Source organism: Bidens hawaiensis, unplaced genomic scaffold (genome assembly GCF_021521415.1).
Source record: "Bidens hawaiensis isolate Kalapana, Puna unplaced genomic scaffold, B.hawaiensis_p1.1 tig00050912_1, whole genome shotgun sequence".
Lineage (NCBI taxonomy): Eukaryota > Viridiplantae > Streptophyta > Magnoliopsida > Asterales > Asteraceae > Bidens > Bidens hawaiensis.
This window is the reverse complement of record NW_027499139.1, coordinates 20,534-43,397: the sequence shown is the minus strand read 5'-3', so window position 1 is coordinate 43,397 and position 22,864 is coordinate 20,534. Positions and strand designations below refer to the sequence as shown.

The 22,864-nt window shown below is 36.3% G+C and overlaps 1 protein-coding gene across 1 annotated transcript; it reads right to left on the bottom strand.

Moving 5' to 3' along the window:
• Window positions 1-2,278: 2,278 nt before the first annotated feature.
• Window positions 2,279-15,320, bottom strand: LOC143598841 (uncharacterized). Its single transcript, XM_077076952.1, is given in 34 exon segments — window positions 2,279-2,591; window positions 3,199-3,355; window positions 3,437-3,507; window positions 4,218-4,374; window positions 4,459-4,688; window positions 4,756-4,815; window positions 4,888-4,975; window positions 5,071-5,201; window positions 5,306-5,449; window positions 5,547-5,597; window positions 5,663-5,737; window positions 5,842-5,949; window positions 6,039-6,086; window positions 6,196-6,339; window positions 6,409-6,509; window positions 7,047-7,194; window positions 7,264-7,425; window positions 7,510-7,612; window positions 9,452-9,579; window positions 9,668-9,910; window positions 10,526-10,663; window positions 10,757-10,909; window positions 10,984-11,172; window positions 11,248-11,501; window positions 11,591-12,027; window positions 12,140-12,221; window positions 12,310-12,447; window positions 12,673-12,820; window positions 12,917-13,225; window positions 14,010-14,190; window positions 14,295-14,737; window positions 14,829-14,923; window positions 14,999-15,101; window positions 15,171-15,320. Coding segments are annotated over 34 exon segments (5,331 nt in total). The 3' UTR covers window positions 2,279-2,429.
• Between the last annotated feature and the right edge of the window lie 7,544 nt (window positions 15,321-22,864).

Below are 22,864 nucleotides of genomic sequence, written 5' to 3'. Positions count from 1 at the left end.
CAACTTGAAACATAAAATATTTTTGATTTTCTTTGACAACGCATCAAACAATACAAAGGCGGCCGAAAAATTTATAATAAAATATTCACCACCTAGTTTCGGGAATTTTTTTCATGTTCGATGTGTTGCATATATCATCAACTTGGTCGTTCAACAAGGTCTCGACAATGGAACATTGTTCAAGATTTAACTTTCTTTAGACTTATGTTACAAGATGTTTTCAAAAGTGGTAAAAGAAGACATCTTGAATATAAGAACTATTGCAAGTCGGTTGAAAGAAAGTATTTACGGCCGAATTGGGACGTTCCAACCCGTTGGAACTCAACTTGTCATATGCTAAAGTGTGCTTTTGCCCAACGTCAAACTTTACAATCTTTTCATAACAATCTTGTTGATGTACGCGAGGCCGATATGCTTCCCGAAAGTGTTTGGGTCCATGTCGGTTATTTGTTGGAATATCTTGATGTGTTCAAGACCGCAACAACTAAGTTATCGGGAGTTTATTATCCTACTAGTTGTTGGGTTTTGCAAAAATTGTACAACATGTCTTCGACTTTTAGAGAGTTTGAGGATAAGAACCACATCTTCAAGGATATTATTGCGGTAATGAAAGAAAAGTTCTTAAAATATTTTGAAGACATACCGCCGGTCTTTACTTGTGCCGCCGCTTTAAACCCCTATTGGAATGTTCATGGGGTTGAAACGTTGATCGAGGAAATATGCGAAAACATGGGTATGCACGAGACCGACTTGAACTTCTCGATGGAAGCGAAGGAAAAGTTTAACAAACACCTTCAAGACCTTTATGACCATTATTTTAAAATTTATGGTCCAAGCGCGAGGTCGTCTTTTGTGAGGCAGGCAACGACTAATAAGCCGTGCAAGGACAAACTTATAAACTTGATTAATGTGGTTCGTGAATCGGCATCTAAGAGGCAAAGAGGAAACACACCAACTAGCGAACTTGGTCGATATAGTGGAGCAAACTATGTTGAGGGCGCAACGGTCGACGAAATTCGCAATATTGATTTGTTGGCTTGGTGGAAAGGAAAACAAAACGAATTTCCTATTTTATCCGCCATGGCTCGTGACTTGCTTAGCGTACAAGCCTCAATGGTTGCTTTCGAATCGGTTTTTTCACTTAGTGGGAGGGTACTATCAATGCGAAGAACAAACTAACTCCCGAGTCTTTAGAGGTTTGCATTTGCCTAAAGGATCATTTGGATGCGATGGATCGTGTACAATACAAGGCAAACTTTGAAGACGAAATACCAATAGAACGAACTAAATATTTCTTCCGAGAATTCGGGTGGTGAAGAAGAGAAAAAAAACTTGTAATTTTTATTTGTTTTATTAAAATTATTTGTAACACGATCAATTTTCAAGTAATATTTAGTTTTGTTTTGTTTATTAACAACTATTGTTTTGTTTATAATAATTTTATTTCTTATTATAATAACGACGAACACTTTATTATATAAACAACAAAATATTACAAAGACATTGTAGAGTCGGACGACTCTCCCGCTTCCACTTTCTTGGCATCCAATCTTTTTTTCTCACGGCAATACTTATTGGTATGCTTGCGTAAAGTCGAGTTCGACTCCGCTTTCGAAAACTTGGAACAGTACTTGCACCGGGCCATCTCTTGTGAGTCGGTCATGACACACAAATCGTAATGAACCCAAACATCGGGGCATCGTGTTGTTTCGATCACCATAACGTCGTCGGTAGTTGCCATTTGTTGTCGGTTTAAGCTTAATTATGATTAAGAGTGTGTTTTAGAGTTTTGGAAGTGGTTTAACAAGTACACACAATACCTTGCTATTTATAGACGTTAATAACCTATTTATAGTAAAAGAAACCGGTTCCAACGGTCAAAAACAGCTATATAGTCAGTGGATCCGGTTTCTAACGGCTAGCTGGTTTAAAATTCAAAAAAAAACCGGTGAAACCGGTTTTTACGTAAAACCCGGTCCCGGCTCCTGCCAGAACCGGTTCCACTAAGTTCTCAATTTGGTCCATCGGGTCAGGTACGGAACCGACCCGGTTCCTAACTGGAACCGGTCCCATTTTGTACCCAGTACAAAAAAAACCGATTCCGGGTCTTAAGAAAACCCCATTTTGTGCACCTCTAAATCAGATTATCCTACATGGTTTATTAAATGTTTTTAAGTATTAAGCTACTGTCATGTGTATTATGGCAATGTGAAGGTATTCCATTCTCAAAAGGGATTAAAATAGGTTTTGAACACATTTTTGTTTGTGTACAATGTACATTTCATCCAAAAATCTTTCCCTACTAGTTATCCTCCTCATTCTTTTTAATCCTTGTTAAGTATCCTACAACATTATAAATAATTAGATGTAAAATATAACAAACTAATTTCCACGTGACATATTTGGATCGCGATCTTTGCTGTCACGTATCATGATCTTTGCTGTCGTGTATACTCCCATAAAGCAATGGCACCACTAACATGAACATTGAGTGATCTTACAACTCCTAACTGAGGGATCTCAATGCAACCATCCAATATATGAATCAACTCAACTGGAATCCCCTCCTTTTCTCTACCAACCACCAAAACCTGTTGAAGAATCCAATAAGGAACCTAAATCACTTCTGGACGCCAAACCCGACACGAAAAAAAAAAAAAAAGTTTTGGGTCGAGTAACACAGCCTGTTTAAAACGGGTCGGGTTCGGGTCGACTAACACACCCTCATTTAATAAAGGTCGGGTTCGGTTGACCCGTATAAAAACGGGTTAACCCGTTTAACTATTAAAAGAACTTTTATAATTATATTTTTATTTGTATTTTTTTCCTTTTCCATTTTTCTTAAGATACACTTGTAATTTTCAATTCATTTTCAAGGTTTTTAATGATTTTTAATAACTTTCTAAAATAAAATATTAGTATTACTCATTTATTCTAACAACTCTAAATCATATCAATTTTGTTTATTATTTTTTTTATTTTTGAAAAATGGGTTAAACGGGTCATGTTCAGGGCGACCCGTATTTATTTGTGTGCGGGTTAGGGGTGAAGTTTTTGACACGAATAATAATATGAGCCAGGCTCAGGTTGCACATTTCAACCCGTCAACCTGACACGATTGGCACACCTAAAATCACCCTCCAACATACTAGGAATTTGAAAAAAAAACAAGTAAATAAATAAAATAAGCGTGGTTACCGTCTTTTTTGGGAAAACATATTTGTCTAGAGCAACACTGTTAGCCGTTTGCTCCAAACCTAGGATAGAATACCCCTCATGTTTCTTCTTCTCCAAGAAACCTTTAACATTGCTTACTGGTACCTCTATTATGGGGACCCACTTCTCTGCAGTCACACTGACAGAAAGTAGCATTTATTACTTAAGCATCAACTACTGAATGAAATAAAGTTTCAAATTACTTAATTCACAAACAAACCTGATAAGTTGAAATTGCTTATCTTGTAAAATGTTTACGTTGTCAACCGCTAAACTTGCTGCTTTAAAAACCTACAAGTAACATACGCCTATTGATCAAAATCTCAGAACTGGTCAAATCTACTATTGTGTGTATGCTTAAGATGTACGGAAGTAAGTTTTGGAAATGATCAAGTGATAATAATCAGTCAAAATATCAATTGTTATAAAATCCTCTGTTTTGGTAATGTTTAATTACTTAAAAAATATTAAATGAAATTAGCAAAACTATTTTTTTGACAGCAAGAAATGATAAATAACTATACAATTATAATTATATATATACATATACTAGGGGAGGGTTCTACGCAGTGTTTTGCAAGAATAAAATATATTATTCATTTTTCAAGTTTTTAATTTTTAAAATTTAATGTTATTGTCTCTTTTAGCACTGTAAAAAATACATAAATAAATTTGTTTATTTATACACATGAACAGATAATGTGTAGGTGTATTTCCTATGCATGTGGTAAACATTTAAAAGTGAAAAAAAAAAAATATATATATATATATATATATGAACAAATTAGTTTAATGGTTTTTTTATACATATAACATACACGTTTGTATTTAAGAAGTAAAAGTTGTGTAAAAATATGAACCAGTGATAGAAAAAATTAAACAATTTAAGTTTGTTCTTGCATAATGTCCGGTATTGTGTGCGCGTTTTATAGAATCTGAGCCAGCATGTATGTAAGTGTGTATATGTATGTATCTATGTATCAATGTATGTATAAATATACCTCACATGTGCGCGCCAGTCCGGCAAGGTTAGGCACACGATCAACTAATGAAGCTACCAGAATGATTTGCTGTCGGCCCGCTTTAAGTTTTCCCATTGCAATATTTCTCGTTCTCAGTGATTGATCAAGAAGCCCGTCCTCTTTCTCGACATCTAAACTCGATAATCGATAAATTAAATTTAACATAACTTATTTATTTAAATGTCTACCAATAAATAACTAGATTTAAAACATACCCAACAGAGTATTATACGCATCATTGAAGTTTAAGGAGCTGGAATGTGAATCTTGTTTCTCGTGATTGGAAACAATAACTTTTTTCTGGAAATCCAAAGACAAATCATTTTGTATATTTGCAGTCATTTCCTCTTTGAGTTGACCATTTGACTTGGGATTTAGAATATGAATCTGCTCGCGTTTAAGTTGTGCTGCATCTTTAGCCATTAAAAATCTGAGGTCTTTTCTCACATCCTGCAAGCCAACTGATTAATAAGAAAAAACAAAATGTAATCCTAAAAATATAAAATCCAAAACTTACATTTAGAAAGTCGATCACTCGTTCTAAGAGTGATACGTGAGCACATTCAAATTCATTGTCCTGTAAATCAAAATTAACTCATATATTAAAGTTTATAAATTTATGAAAATCGAGAAGTTTGTATAACACTACATCAACTCGGTTACTGAAAATTCCAGCTGGCGTTATGGATTTGTTTGGATCAAAAGCATCAAGATGAACTTCCATTGATAGACGCAACCTGCAACATAAATCAAACATCATCATTAAAGCACGAGAAGTAAAAAACATTTTTCAAATTATATTAGTAATATTTTTTAAATAGAGATATATTACCGCGCACAGTCAGAGTTGACTTCTAAAAATGATTTCAATTCCATAAAACACCTTTTCTCCAAGTAAAGTGTTTCATAGGCATCAGAATTAATAGTAGGAAACAATTTGGAAAGTACTTGGTATACTAATAACTGCATAACAAAAGTTGATGTAGCGTAAGATTATATATATATAATATATATATATATATGTAATTAACTAATTATTCCCATTTAATAATTATAATCATTAAAACCTGGGTAAAACCGCGTAAACTATGGTGATGTGATGTCAGCAGAGGGATGATAGGTGGAAGCAATTCATCCAAATGTCTTGATTGGGTGTCTTTACATGCATGTAAAATAACATTTGCTGCTATAAACACATACGATGAGAGAGCCTGCAACCAGTGAAATAGTTTAAATGATTGTTCAAAATGAAACTTAACAAATTTTTAATAGTAATAATAATGATAAATCACAATACTTGTAACTTGCCTGAGTTCTCATATCGTATTTCCGAACCATTGGAACTAACTCTTCACCAACCTGCAAGAAGTTTGTTTTTTGGATAAAACATAATATATATATATCAGTTAAAAAACTTTTTTTACCAGTGAGGGAAACTTCAGATATACATAAATTGCAAATGTCTCCATGTACTGTCTAACACTGGGCATATTGTTTCTCTACATAAAGATGCATAAAAGTACAACTTTTTAGCATACATACTTATTTCAAAAAATCTAAATATAAATATAATTCAAATATTATTATATCATTGTCTACTTACATAAAGGGCTGTATGCAAGTGATCCATAACTTGGGATATTATTTCTTCATCAACAAATCGAGATAATATACAAATCATTTGCCATGCACGAACCTTCCGCCTATGAGTCTGTCAGATATAAAATCAAGAAAAGAAATTAAATAACATACAAATCATCGTTTGTCAATGATAGCATTAAAAAAAGAGACTAAACTAACCGCACTGTACTTTTTATATAACTCCTTTGCAAGATCAGTATCACTCACCTGCATTTTAAATCATCAGACTAAGATAACTACAGTAATAAAAACAATATAAATCACATATACAAAAACTATAATCAAACATTATTATTATTAATTTAACCAGCATTACCACAGAATGTAAAAGCTCAAGCAGAAACAGTTTTCCAGATTGTAAAGAAGCATGACTGTTTTCAACTTCATTGTTCAAGTCTGCCAGCGTGTTGAACATAACTGCAACCGATACCCTTGCATATAGCTCAGTGTTGATGAATACCTAATTATAAACAAACATTAGATACAATTCAGCCATTTACAAAGTAAGAAATGATTTTCAAAACTCCACCTCAGTTAACTCTGGATCAGAACTTGCTGACAAGATTGATACTTCGGTTCTTGCATCATGGTTTTCAGTCACTTCAGCTTCAAAATCCTCATCAAAAGCAACTGAAGAAAAAAATCATAAAAAAATAATTACCATCTTAATTGAGAAAATAGTATTTTTAAAAATAAAGAAAACGACTATTTTAAAAAAGGATTAATTTCATATATACTCTTACAAACTTGAAACCTTTCATATACGCCCAGCCAAAACTATAAAATCATATATATCCAACTTTAATGATTTTTTTACTTAATGACCATTCTACCCACTTCCATTATACTTGTTTATTTGTTAATTTTTATTTAGATTTTGATCGACATCGACGATAAGCCCAGCAAGATTATAATATATCAAATTTAAAAAATTAGAAAAGATGGGTAAAAAAATTCTAAGCTAAAAATAGGTAAATTAAAAAATTTGAAGTAAAAGAAGGGAGCATACATGAAAATTTTAAATTGCCTTTATTGAACTGGGTATATTTGATATTTTAACTACTTTGTAAGGACATATAATATTTTTAGTTTTGCTTGGGTATATGTAATATTTTCCAAGTTTATAGGGGTATATATAGAATCACCCCCTTTAAGGAATGAATATACCAGAACCATAGAGAGTTAACAGTTTCAACTCTTTCATGTAGTACTTTATTACACTCGGATGTGAAAGCCACAGCCCTGTTAAATGCAATGCAGCAAGACGTATGGTGCGGGGACTTTTTGTTCCTTCTTCTAGAAGTTTCTCAACAAACTGCAGAAACATGTTAATACACATGTACATTTTATGTATCTATGTTATTACTTATTACAGTTTACATACCCATTTTAAAGGTCCTGAAGTGTTGTTAAACTCATGCATGTTCACATCACGAAACATTGAATTGTGTAAAACTGAAGATAAAAGTGCGGCAATAGGCGCAACCCTTCGTTTATTACAGCTGACGTGTAATAACCAAGAGGAACGAACCAAATGCCACATCATCTGCAATATATATAAAGATGTGAATATCTTGATTTCATTTATAAACATAACTTTATGAAAATTGGAAAATGAAAATGTGATGACCTGGACATTAATGCTATTGCCTGAAGAAAGTGCAAAAATATCCAGTACCAATCTGACTGATCTTAGCATGGGCAAAACAGAACCTTCACCAGCATTTTCAAGGCTGTAATTAAATAGAAATTCAAGGGTTTAATGTTAAATAAAAAAGAAAATTAAAGGCTTATAAACATTTTATAATATGGCCATTTACCTTAACTTTCTACAAAAAAAAAAATCACACTTTTATCTATTTTAAACATTTTATAATATGACCATTTACCTCAGCTTTATTATTGCTTTTTTTTTCTTTCATTCTTTAACTGTTTTCTTAATTGTACAATGACATCTTTCACAGCTTTTTCAACAAATCATTGTGTACCTATTTTTTTATATCATTTTTACTGTCATTTTTTGTTTTCTACATCAAGTCTCAATTGGACAGAGCAGCAAACATCGTTGGAAAATATGAAAAAAGAGAAGTAAAAAAGATGAGTTAAAGTTGGATGAAAATGAAAATATGAAAATTTTAATTTATAAGAAAATTAAGGGTAAAATAGTTATATTATGAATATACTTTTATTAAATAGACAAAATAGCAAAAGACGTCCTTTATGTTTGATCGTTTTTTTAATGGACATCCTTTAGCAAAAGAAATAGCAGAAAACATACTTCATGTTTCAAATTCCTTTCATGTTACGTCCTTTGACACTAACCCAGTTAATTTTTCTCGTTCAATCTGAACATGTGCAAGGCACATGAGGGTAGTATTGTAATTTTACACATTATTAAAATTAAAGATATTTTTGATAACTAAACTAAATTTAAAAATATAAAAACTCTCTCTTTCTTCTTAATCTCACTCCCTATCTCTCCCCGTCACTCTCTCTCACCCACTTTGAAGACCACCCAACCACGTCTCCACCCTATTGTAATCTCCGGCCGTCGGTTGCTACCACCACCAGTCATCTCTTCCAAACAACCATCGGAATCTAGGGTTGGTTGATGAAACCGATGTCCCTAACAACCACGGAGGAAGCTCTATGAATATTCCGGTGGCATCCGTCGGTTGCTAACACCATCACTTATCTTTCCATTCTCTGCGACACCGATGTCGCTGTCATCATCTTCTCTGTCAAGGGAAGCTCTATGAATATTCTGGTGGCAACAGTAGCAGCAGGTTATTAATTTCATCAATCAACCCATCAACTTCTATCAACTCGACCGACTCAACAACTTTATGTTTTACTTACCTTGAATTGGTTCCGATTGATACCGGTAGAGCTTCGCCAGAGTTCGTGCGACGTTTTTTTCCGCCGGGCCCAACGGCGTAGGGATGGTGGTGGTAGTTCAGTTGTGGCTGTGATACTTGTGGTTTGATGGTTGCTAGGTTGTTTAATGATGGTGATGGGTGGTGGTAATGAATTGCAGAAAAGAAGAGAGAGAAACTGTGTGAAAGAAGGATGAGAGAGAGAGTGAGTATAGGACAGAAATATACAATTTTTTTTAATTGTTTTATTCATTTACTTTATTTATTAAATAATATGTCAAATTACAATACTACCCTCATGTGCCTTGCACATGTTCAGATTTAACGAGAAAAATTAACTGGGTTAGCGCCAAAGGACGTAAGTGAAAGAGATTTGAAACATGAAATATGTTTTCTGCCATTTCCTATTGCTAAAGGACGTCCACTGTAAAAACGATCAAACATAAAGGACGTCTTTTGCTATTTTGTCTATTAAATATGTTAGAATGAATATATATGGTGTTTTCATTATTTTTTTAAAGGAGATATATATGATAGTTAGAATATGATTTGGATATATACATATGATATTTGACTAATTTTGTAAGGATATATATGATATTCAGAATTTGGTTTAATTATATTTGATATTTGTCAAGTTTCTGGGGATATATATGAAATTATCCATAAAGAAACAAATCAAAGTCAGTCACTAACCTGTCGACTAAATCACTGAATATCCTTCTGACCACATCATCTGAAAATAAATATTCACAATTCTGTGTATAAACTCCTCTTTGAATAGCATTTCTCGGGACTGACAACAAGGATTCCAAGCACATCCACTGAACACATCATAAAAAATTAAACATGATAAGCATTTAAATACAAATGCTGAAAAAAAGTCAAAAATTTAATAGTGTGGATGTTTACCTTCCAGTCGATTAATATTGCCCTTCGTGCACGTGTCAAATATCCAGCTTCAATAAGATTATTAATGTTTTCCAGAAACATCTGAACAAAGTAATCTATATGAGGCTTGACTTCAGCTTCTGGTGCTGAATTTTTATAAGGTCTAGTTAAAAGAGATAATGCTAAAGAAGAATGCATTGACACGAGTGATTTTAGAATGTAATGTAATGCTTCGTATCCTCCTACGTAGATCTCTGCTTTAGTCTGCATAAAGACCAAATAAACTAGTAAATAAACACGAGAAGCGTCAGGTTGACCCAAAATACTTTTTGTCAGATGACTTTAATTTGTTGTAAATAGTTATCTCAAATATGATTACAAAATTAAATTGTTTCAATAATTGCTTATTTAATAAAATAAACAATTTATGCATTAAAAATACACTTTCTGCGCCTTGAGCAGTATCTTGTTCAGCTATTTTTTTTATTATTTTATCCGCCTAACCGAATAAACAATAGAACACGAAATATTAAACAAACGGTGTTTTCTTGTTTGTGTTCGTTCCTTAAGAAAATGAATGTATTTGTGTTTGCTTATGTTGGTTTGTTTAATATTTAAAATGAACGCACACGAACACAAGCATACATAGATGAACGGATATGAACAAATCAAATTGAACGAACCCCAATTAAAAGTAAACATGTACATTAATCTGTTGGGCCTATAAATTACAAAAACTAGACAAAACTGTATTGGCTGATATCTTAATTTCATGAAACTAGACTAAACTGTAATGTCCTAAAACATTAAAATTAATACATAAACGAACGTAAACGAACAAAGTTAAATAAGTAAACTGGACTATAACATGAAAAATACCTCCGAGTTACTTGTTGGGCAAGACATAATCTTCCAGGAGAGTTGCCAAAGAACGTCTAGAGCAAGAGCCAAAGACGTGTGTTCTTTAAATTGGGCACAATATGAAGATATGGATGCAAGAGTCTTGACTGATATTATCTGTACACATAAAAGATGCAAAAATTTATCATTTACATTTAAATCCATTTAGAAAAAATGATATTACTAAAAAGAGCATACTGGAAATCATACAGCTTGTACTACAGCAGTAGTTTTAGAAGATGGCAACCGCCGTTGACTAAGGCCACCTAGTCTCCCTGTAACAGATGAAGGCAGGTTTATGTCCCCATTTTCCTCAGACCAGAAAACCGAACATGTTTGGTTGGTATATGAAGTCAGTTCCTCCTGCATAGGACTCATGTTAACAGTTGGGTTTTACCATTAGTGTCTAATTAAGCAAGTATAATAACCATGTCTACCAATATGAAGGTGAACGATTCAGTGAAGTTTATGATTACAGCTGATGTATCCATAAAACTCGTGTTAACAACTTTTCTGTTACGCATTTCCTGAAGTTCTTGGATAATACTCAAAATGAGAATCATATATTTTACTGGTAACCAATTATCATTCATCTTGCAAAGGTCATTCCCATGCGTATGAATAAACTGCACAAACAGATAATATTTCCCTATTAATGTTAGATACTAATAATATTTTAAATATGATGCTCCGGAAAATACCTGCAATTGAGAATCTAATTGATGCTCTTCTTCTATCACAAGAAACAACGCGTTTGCCCATTTTTTTGCTTTAAGTTCCCACATTTCCAAATCTTCATCATCATAATTAACGATATCATTAATTGAGTGATTATGTTTTATAAAACTTATAGGAAATTCATTAAGCTTTTTCATGAGCTTAACACCAGTAACGCCATTAGACGATTGCTTTTCAAAACCTCGAAGCCATTCTTGTACTTTTTCTCTCAATAAACCTAAAAATGACGGTTTAAAGTAAATACAGAGAGAAATTGTAAACACAAATAACAAAGAGCATAACGTTAATAACTTAGTATACACTTACCACCATAATTAAGGAAGTCCGGAGGGAAAGATGAAATAAAGTGAAGAAGAGGCTCAAAAGGCACATCAGATGATGACATCACTGAAACAGTAGCATCCAGAATCTTTCCACACACTGTAAGTAAAAGGATAAAAGAGTAAAATAGTGAATAAAAATTGCAACCTATATTAAATACAGATTAAATTATAAATGTTCAACCTTTAAGACGATAACCAGGATTAAAATGTTGTTTACTGCTCTCAATAATAAACCTGAAAACATCAAGTAATGCCGCCTTGTCATTGTAAGTACCATCTTCATCACATACTTCGTTCTTGCCAGCTGGTATTATTCCAGCAGCAGCCGCCACACATTCAGCAAGACACATCAGCCCAGCTCGACCAAAGGAGTAAGTTTTTACAAGAGAAGCAAGATTGCTCATAAATGGCATCTGTTCCCTAATTGATATAAATATGTTTTAAGGTCACAATACTTGGCTTAAATAAAACTATATATATGAATGATATGACATCACTATATAAAAAAGTACATTTGAACATAAATATATACCGTTCACTCAGGCATGCAGTATATTGCTGCATAAATATGCTAGCACCATCGATTGTTGTTGAAGAGTAGACTCCTTTAAGTCCTATATAAATAGTCACTAACATTTTTAATATAAAAGATATGAAAAAAATCAAATGTAAAACATATAATAGAAAAAATATAAAGCAAACCGAATTCTTTGTGGTGAATAGGATCATTCAACCCTTGTATGAAAGGACCAAGTACAAAATTTCTTGGAACAAACTTTGCATAGTTTCCATGATTATTCCACTCGATCCCGAAAACTGACTGCATGATTAAACCACGCACTGCATATATAATAAATGAACATGTGAGAAACATGTGTATAGTTCCTAAGTACACAAATAAACTGTTATAATTTAGAGTAAACCAATTCTTTGACTAATATATATTACAGATGGCCATTTTGACCCCTTTATATACAGATTGATTTATGGTTTATTTGGGTAATTTTTTGTCTGTAACGGGTCAAATGGGCTATTATACTATATCTGAAAGTATATATTGCATGCCTTGAGGATTATCATGGCAAAGACCTCGTTGCCACAACACAGCTAACCAATCAAACAAATCTTCTAATGTTTCCATTGGATCGAAATGAATAATTTCATCAACAGGCTTTATGGGATTATCAGAAGATGTGTGAAGCAACAAATTCATCTGCATAAAATTCAAAGCTTTAAGTTTAACTAAGAGAAATAAAAACGTTTTGCAATTGCGACATGGAACTTTCAGTATCTATAAAGCTGTTCAAACCTGATAGTTCCATGCAGCCTCAACAAGATGAGTGCCATATTCTTCAAGCATTTCATACAAAAGAAAAAACGCACCCCATTTCCGTTGACTTATCGAGTCAGAATCGACAGACTCGCATAAACTCTCTATACCAAGGGTTTTGGCTTCTTTGTTAGCCCACCGTTCCCTTTTGGTCAAACCATGAGGGTTTGACTTTGTCGCATTGGATATTGTCTCCAAAGAACTAGATTCTTGCTTCGGCTCACAAGTAATAGCTGTGCTCTTCAATATATGTAATGATTGTTTTCTCACTATATGTTCTTTGTCAACCTAATAAGAACAAGAATAGAAGCATAAAAGAAATCTGTAAGTACTTGTATTTAAAGTTTTGCCATTTCAAACCATTTACTTATGAATGAGTCGATTAGAGTAACGTTATATTTCCAATAAAAGTTGCCCAAAATGTATTTTCAATTCGTAAAATTTTCTAAATTATTTGATTAAAAAAATTGTTTATTACTGAAACATGTCAACTGTAATCCAAGATCAACGATCAATCAATGTAGTTTAAAAAAGACTTGGTTTTGGAATCCAAAAAGGAGCTAGTGGCGCAGCCTGTTTCCTGTTTGCCTTCTATGTCGATGTAAAAGAAATATTGTTCTATATATTAAAGATTTGATGTCATATTTTTTAAATTCTTGGATTAAATTGGATATCTTTGTCTACTTCTGAAATCTTGGATGTAATGATGATAGTATTTTAGACTTTAACTTGAATATTCACGTTTACTTTTAACTGGTATTCGTTTATGTTCATTTGCGTTGGTGAACCGTTCGTATAGAATATCAACAAACAAACCGAACGCGCTCATTTTCTTAGCAAACGAACATGAACAAGAAAACTTGATAGTTTAATTGTTCAGGTTTGTATGTTCGGTTAAAGTTAAACAAAATGAACACGAACAAACTCCATTCATGCAGTTCATTAACCGGCCTAGGAAAAGTGCTTAGAGTCAACCCATAATAACAGATCACCCAATTTAGCCCACTAACTTGCAGCATTAGTCCTTAATAACTTAAATCTTAATTAAAATAAAATAACCAAAGACATATACCAAGCCTTTCTTCATCTCATCCCAAAACTCCTTCTCGGCCCTTAAGTCATATGTTACATCCCTGCTCACAGAGGAATAAGATATATACAATGAGAGTATAGTGTAAGCATCTCTTTTCTCTGAAGCCCCCATTAAAAACAAACTCTTGCAGCATATCCAAATCTTATCAAAGAAACTATTTCTGAAAAGAAACATTACTATGCATATTCAATTGTTGTTTATACAAATAATAGCTTGTAGATCGAATCATCTTATAATACAAAATAGTATGAATAATAATAATACCGGAATAAGATAAGTCTCCCCCCCCGAACCGAGATCTGAAACGCACTATAAACGCTTTCAAAAAGCCGAGGAAGAAAAATAGTGATGGCACAAGACCGATGTTCCGGGCTGTGTGAAAGCATTTGCAAAGTCACATTACAAATATCAGAAATCAAGTTTCCTGTAAACGCATGCAAATCGTATCCATTCGCCAAAACTGGTCCGCTGGTACTTTCCAAGTCATGTTTACCTTTTACAGAAGCATCTAAAATAGATGCTAATATATGGCACGCCATGAACAAAGGAAACGAGCCAAATGTGGTCAACGCAGGAATCTGAGGTTGTTTGTTTTCATGTGTTCCCATAGTTAAAGCAACCGACTTGATAAAATACGGAACCATTGTTTCTTCAACAGCTGTCCAAGCATTTGTTTCCATCACAACATCCAAGAAAGAAGCCATAGCCTAAATAATTAATTAAATGAGTATAGCTTTACTTAGAGGTGATAACTTTGACTTTCAAAGTGGGTTATGTTTTATCAAAATATAAGCTTACGTTATCAGCTATCTCACGATTATGATTGTGTGTCATCTTCATCAATGGAATCAAGACTCTGGAAACAAAATCCTGTAAATCTTGAAAATGAAGCCCTGCAGATAAGTTGATTTAAAGGTACAGAATGATTGCAGAAAACCTAAGTTTAGAATAATAGAATTTGGGTTTACCTGGTTTCTTCAAAAGATGAGAGAGTGCAGCCACATAAGATGAAATAAAATTAGACTGCTCATCATCCAAGCAGCTTTCTTCTTCAGCTCCAGTTGTAAGTTGCTGCCGAGAAAATGAAATGAATTGGTTTATAATAAAAAAAATAGAGAAAAAGAAGGAAAGGAAGATTACCTGTGAGAGAAAAGGAAGGAGGAGAGAGAACAAGGAAGAGGGATTTGAAGAAGCTAAGATGCAATCTAAGGTCGCCGGAATGGCCGACGGAGGGATTCGCCGGAAACTAGATATCAGCAACGACGAGGAGGAGCTCGTGTAATCCGTCATTTTCTTTTCTTCCTCCTTCTCGGGATTTCAACTGTCACCTATTAAAATTATCAGCCAACGGCTTCGTGTTTGTTTTCTGCAAGGAAAAGGAAAACAAGGGTTTACATGAGGGTTTGCCCTACCCACTAACCTCACACCACCCCCTACACACCATCCTTTCTCACATCCTCTCTCTTCTGCTTCCTTTTCTCCCCTTAAAAGGGAGAGACGTTCGGCGCTCAACGCCATCAAGTGGCGACCTTAATGGTGGGGCGCGGTCCGCTCATCAACCCAACGGTCGGCGTGGATAGAAGGTTTTTGGTCTGGCTATAAAAAAAATTCAAAAAATATTTATATATAGACAGAATTACAGAAATTGTTCTTTATGTTTGTAGCAAATTTCACTCACTATCCTTTATCTTTAAAATTGATATGTATTATCCTTTACGTTTACAAAGGCTGGTAACATTTTCTTTCCCTCCACATTCTAAAACCACCCATAATATAGATGTCATTCAAAAGTTGGATGGAGAACTATGTACGAAAAGCAAAAGAGGCCGGAATCGCCGAACCTTACCCCGAGGATAACATGAGTGATGGATATTATGAAGCATACTTCGACCAAGATGTGGAACATGACTTGACCAAGCCGGTATACTATCCCGGAAGCAGACATTATCCAATCAATGTTCCCGATAGTCCACCAAAACAAGGAAATGAGCCACCAAGACACTCAAGCTACCACCCATCAACAATACCTATATACCACCCCTCAGAAGTACCGACGTACCACCCCTCGGAGATCCCCACATACCAACCATCACCAATGCCGCAGTACTACCCAACCGGATACCTACCAAATCCACACCCGTCCTATGCCTTCCTCTCAAACCGACCAATAAAGGAAGAACCAAGATCCTCATCCTCCGACTGGATGCAGTGCCACTTTGATCAACGAAGGTGGCATACCGGAAGCTCCACTCTTAATGAAGTCAACTCTCAACCCAACAATGGCGAAGGGCCGTCCCGCAAGCCCAAGATGAGGGTAATGATGTCCTACGAAAGTTTCAAAATGCCCCCAATGATCAACGAAACTACCCAACATATGGAGGAGGAAGAACCTGAAGAGGAGGAAGAACCTATGGAAGAAGAGGAACCAGAAGAGGAGGAGGACCCCGAAGAAGAGGAGGATCCTGAGGAAGAATTTGAACAGGAAGAAGAGCATCCCAATAACCCCAATGAGATATCAACATCAATGGATGGATCACTCACTTCCCAAAACCCGAGCTACGGTTCTGTTGACCCATATGTCCAATATCTCGAAGCTCTCAAGAATCAAGCTTCATCAAGCTTCCCACCATTCCAAGGAGAAATTACCTCGATTCAAGAGCAAGCTGATGAGATCCGAGAACAAAACCAAGCTGCTAAAGCTTTCTTCTACCTTTCTTCTGACATGACCGACGTTCCGTATCCAGAACCAAGGAATCACTACGAGATGGTGACATTGGGTTACCGCGACCCACCTCCACAATATGGATACCCCAACAAGGTCCCACAGTCATATGAAGAGCACTTGGACCGCGCTCTGCATGAAACAGATGATTGGAGGAAGAAGGTGGCCGATGAAGGAAAGAAAAAGAAGAAGATGGGAGAAAAGCTCCTTCACAAGTGTAACAAGCTAACAAAAGTGGTGAAAAAGTTCTTAAAGGACTAAAGCAGTTTGGATGAAGAATGTGAAGGAGAAGTGTGTGTGTAATATAATCTTGTATGTTATGTGAATTATGTGTGTAACAAGAACGTTGAAACGTTCTTAAAAATAAAGATATCAATATATATATATATATATCGTTGGAACGATATATATATACGCGTATGTATTGTGAAATAAATATATATATATCCTTGAGATATTTATACGAATGTATAATAAAATTACATGTTTAATAAAAGAGAAACGTTGTTTAAATTTCAGATATAAAAAGATATTAAAAGATAATGTTTGAACAAAGTAACAACATCGAGAAAATTCAAAAAGAAAAAGAAATAAAAGAAAAGGGGAAAGGCCCCGAGAAAGAAGATGAACCTATCCCCGATAAATATAAAACTCAAATCCAAAAGATGATTAGGGATGCGGTTAGAGAAAAGTCCATGGCTAGGTCTCAATCGAAAAACTCAAAACATTCTCATTCTGTTAATCCTTCCCGAAAATCCGAAAGATCCCGTCCGAACCCATCTCGTGTCGAAGAGAGTGTTCATGAGTCTAACGCTGATGGAGAAGTTAGGCAAAAATTTAAGAAAATGAATATTGGGTGTTCGTTTAAGGATTTCAAATACGATGGACCGAAAGAATTCCACGGTGATAAAGGAGCCATCACAACCGTGAGGTGGCTTGAGGAGATGGAAACAATTGTAATCACAAGCAAGTGTACGGACGAAGAAAAGATTCAATATTCTGCCCTTATGTTCAAGGGTGAAGCACTTGAGTGGTGGAATACCATGATAATGAGTAAAGGGAGAGAGGTGATGTATAATCTGTCTTGGGATGAGTTCAAGACTATGTTGATGGGAAATTTTTGTCCCATGCATGAAACCGACCAAATCCAAACTAAATTTCTAAATCTTAAGGTCGTGGGGACGAACGTTCGTGAATACAACACCAAGTTTCATGAATATTGTCGTCTGGTTCCCCAGCTAGTGAATCCGGAATCCAGCAAGGTTACCCGATACATTTGGGGACTTCCGCGGGAAATCCGCGATATGGTAAGGTCTCACTTACCTCTAACCGCTGACTCCGCGATGGAGTTAGCTGGTTATATGATGGGCGGAATGATCCGCAACAAGGAAGAAGATAAGAAGGTTACACCAACAACTACCCAAGGGAGATCTGGAGGAAGCACCAACTTCAAAGGCAAAGGCGTAAACCAACACCAAAGTCGATTCAATCCTAACGCCACGCCATGCAAGACCTGCAGGAGGTATCACAAAGGTCAATACAACCTCGCTACGCCTCCTAAAGTCTGTGAATCATGTAACCGTACGGGTCATGCGGCTGCTGATTGCTGGAAACAGAAGATGACGTGCTATAATTGTAAGGAGATGGGGCACTTGAGTTTTGAATGCCCAAAGAACAAACCCGCGACTGGTGGTGCGGGTGGAAGTGGCAAAGACAAGAAGGGAAATGCATGAGTCTTTGTACTGGATACAAAGAAAGCCGCTGACATGCCGGAAACCATTACCGGTACGTTTCTAGTCAACGACACATATGCTAGAGTTTTATTTGATTCGGGTGCCAATTTAAGTTTTATAGATTATAGCTTTTGTAGTCTATTAAACGAACCTTTAACAAAGTTAGATAAAACTCTAAGCGTTGAGACTGCTAGTGGCGAAATCGTTAAGATCTCCGAAGCCCTTGAAAACGGAAAAATTCATTTAGCTGGTTATATCCTGCCTATCCAACTCTTACCAATGGAACTTGCTGGTTTTGATATTTTACTTGGTATGGATTGGTTATCCAATAACCATGCACGTATCATCTGCAATAGCAAAACCGTTGAACTTCAAGCCCCCGATAAACGAACGATTCGAATAAAAGGGGATAAAGACGCTGGCCATGTTAGCATAATTTCCATGATTAGGGCTAACAAATGATTAAATCAAGGATGCTTAGCATTCATGGCCTACGTCACTGAAGAGTCAAAGCCAAAGGAGATAAAGGATGTACCTATATTCTCTGACTTTTCTGATGTCTTTCCTGATGAACTTCCCAGAATTCCTCCCGACCGCGAAGTAGAGTTTAGGATTGATCTTATTCCAGGTACCGCTCCGATTGCCAAAGCTCCATATCGCTTAGCGCCGACCGAGATGAAGAAGTTAAAGAAACAATTCGATGAGCTACTGGAGAAAGGTTTCATTCGACCGAGTTCGTCACCATGGGGAGCGCCAATCCTATTTGTCAAGAAGAAGGATGGATCCATGCGCATGTGTATTGATTATCGTGAGTTGAACAAAGTCACAATCAAAAATCGTTATCCACTCCCTCGAATCGATGATCTTTTTGACCAACTTCAAGGTGCTAGCTTCTTTTCAAAAATCGATCTTCGTTCCGGCTATCACCAACTCAAGGTCCAATCCGAGAATATTCCTAAAACTGCTTTCCGAATAAGGTATGGCCATTATGAGTTCACCGTTATGCCCTTTGGACTTACAAATGCGCCAGCCGCGTTCATGGACATGATGAATCGTATTTGCAAGCCTTACTTGGATAAATTTGTGATCGTATTCATCAACGACATGTTAATTTATTCCAAGTCTAAGGATGATCATGAAATCCATCTACGAACTCTACTCGAAATTCTTAGAACCTAAAAGTTGTATGCTAAATTTTCAAAATGCGAATTCTGGTTACAAGAAGTACAATTTCTTGGTCACATCATCAACGTAAACGGTATTCAAGTCGATCCCGCTAAAATTGAAGCTATCTCTAAGTGGGAGATCCCAAAATTGCCAACCGAGATAAGAAGTTTCTTAGTTTTGGCCGGCTATTACCGTAGATTCATTGAAAACTTTTCCCAAATCGTTGTTCCCTTAACCTCCTTAACTCGCAAGAACATCAAATATGAGCGGGGAACAAAGCAACAAGAGGCGTTCAATATACTCAAACAAAAACTCACCCAAGCACCTATACTGGCCTTGCCAGAAGGTACTGAGGACTTTGTTGTATTTAGTGACGCATCTCACTCCGGTTTGGGATGTGTACTAATGCAACGCAAGAAAGTAATCACTTACGCCTCTCGTCAACTTAAGGTACATGAGAAGAATTATACGACTCACGATCTAGAGTTAGGCGCCATATTCTTTGCACTTAAGATATGGAGGCACTATCTCTATGGAATAAGATTTACCGTGTACACCGATCATAAGAGATTAAAGCATATCTTTGATAAAAAAGAGCTCAATATGCGCCAACGACGCTGAATGGAGACTCTCAACGACTACGATTGTGAAATTGTTTATCATGAAGGCAAAGTCAACGTTGTGGTTGATGCCTTAATTCGTAAAGAGCACGAAAAGCCAAAAAGAGTCCGAGCGTTGAGGCTAGAACTCCAAGTCGAACTTTTCGAGCAAATCAAATCTTCCCAAACTCAAGCGATCAACGAAAACCAAATCTCCAATGAAAAACATAACGGCACCATTGACTCATTAGTCAAATGTGAAGATGGTATCCTTAGACTCGACAATAGGATTTGGGTACCAATCGTTGGAGACTTGCGTGGGAAAATTTTGAACGAGGCTCACAAATCTAAATATATGATGCATCCCGGGAGCGACAAAATGTACCATAATCTCAAATCAAACTATTGGTGGAATGGTATGAAAAGGGATGTTGCTTCGCATGTTGCGAAATGTTTAACATGTTTGAAAGTCAAGGCTGAACACCAAAAGCCTTCGGGATTGCTCCAGCAACGGGAACTTCCCGTATGGAAGTGGGAGTTAATCACTATGGATTTCATTACCAAACTCCCTAAGACAACTCGACAACACAATGCTATATGGGTAATTGTGGATCGCTTAACCAAATCCGCACACTTCATACCTATCAATGAATCATACTCTATGGATAGATTAGCGCGTATCTATGTAAACACCATCGTTGCTTTGCATGGAGTACCGCTGTCTATAATCTCTGATCGAGACAGTCGTTTTACGTCTCATTTCTGGAAGAGCTTCCAATAAGCCTTAGGCACCAAGCCTAACCTTAGCACCGCCTATCAACCACAAACCGATGGGCAAAGCGAAAGTACGATTCAAACGTTGGAAGATATTCTCCGCGCTTGTGTGATAGATTTAGGTGGAAGTTGGGACGACCACCTACCCTTAATGGAATTCTCGTACAACAACATCTATCATACAAGTATTCAAGCCGCACCATTCGAGGCATTATATAGTTGTAAGTGTAGAACGCCCGTGTGCTGGTCTGAAACAGGAGACAATCAATTATCTGGACCCGAGATAGTCCAAGAAACCACCGACAAAATTCTCCAAATCCGAGAACGACTTAAGACGGCACGCGATCGCCAAAAGAGTTACGCTGATGTCCGTCGTAAGCCATTGGAGTTTAATGTTGGTGATAAATTCCTTTTGAAAGTCTCGCCTTGGAGTGGCGTTGTTCGCTTCGGTAAGAAAGGAAAGTTAAGTCCTCGATTCGTTGGACCTTTTGAGGTACTTGAACGAATCGTGCCAGAGGAAATGCAAGGGATACGCGATGTATTCCATGTTTCGAATCTGCGTAAATGTCTAACCAACGAATCTTTATCCATGCCATTAAAAGACGTCGAAATAAACGAAAACTTAAAATTTGTAGAACGTCCAATTCAAATAGAAGATTCGAAAACAAAGAAATTAAAAAGAAGAACATTGAAAATTATGAAAGTTAAATGGTACTCGTGTAGAGGGCCCGAATATACTTGGGAACTCAATCGGAAATGAGAAAGAAATACTCCCACTTGTTCTTGTAAAGCAATCTTGAGAACAAGATTTATTTCAAGGTGGAGAGGATGTAACATCGAGAAAATTTTGAGTTAAATTATAAACTTTCCAAAGTTAAGGGACCAAATTTGCCAAATTTCCAAACCTTAGGGTTTAAAACAAAAATTCTGTTTTCTTGTCCTCTCGTGATACGCGACGAGACAAAGGACAAGCCCATCGCGTATCGCGATGAGGCTTGGTCAAAGGTTCTAGATGGAGTCAACAGCGACACACGATCGATGTTGTGCCAACGTCATCGCGTATCGCGATGACGTGGCCGGACACGTGGCAAACAGTGTGCCACGTGTCCACACGTGGCACACTGTTTGCCACGTGTCCGGACACGTGGCCACTCGTGGCACATCGCCCGCCACGTGTCAACACGTGGCACACCATCTGCCACGTAGCGACACGTGGCAGACTTACGTTGTGACTGGCCAGGGCTACGTCGCGATATGCGACGGGTGCCCAGGAGGCCATCGCGTATGGCGATGGGACTCCAGGTTTTACCTATAAATAGCAGGTCCGGGATTCATCACAACTCACACCAAAATCAGTATTCCACTCTCTCTCTAGCATCTCTCTAAACTCCAAAAATCCGACCCTCAATCAACCTCGATAAACGTGCCATAATACCCCGATTTCTGTGTCTCGATTCCTCGATTTCCGTGCCAACGTTACCCCGAAGTTTGTGCCACCCTCCACCCCATACCAACAAGGCGTTTGTTATAAGATGGCGAAGGGGCTTGAAAGACGTGACGACAAGTGTTGACGTTTGGGTTTATTCGTTTGGCGTATCAAAAGAAAGGTGACGCGATCAAGAAGTCAAAAGAGATCAAGTGGCATTGGAGTGCTGCTCAAATTGTTAGAATTTATAAAGCCAAACAAAGGTAGGTTTACTAGCAAAATGAATATTATTATGAAATATTATAAGGCTTAAACCTTAAGTCGAGGTTATACTCGATACCTCGATAAAAGAAAAGAAAACATAACAAAGAAAGAATAAAAGATATGCTGTGATAGATAAATATATATATGTG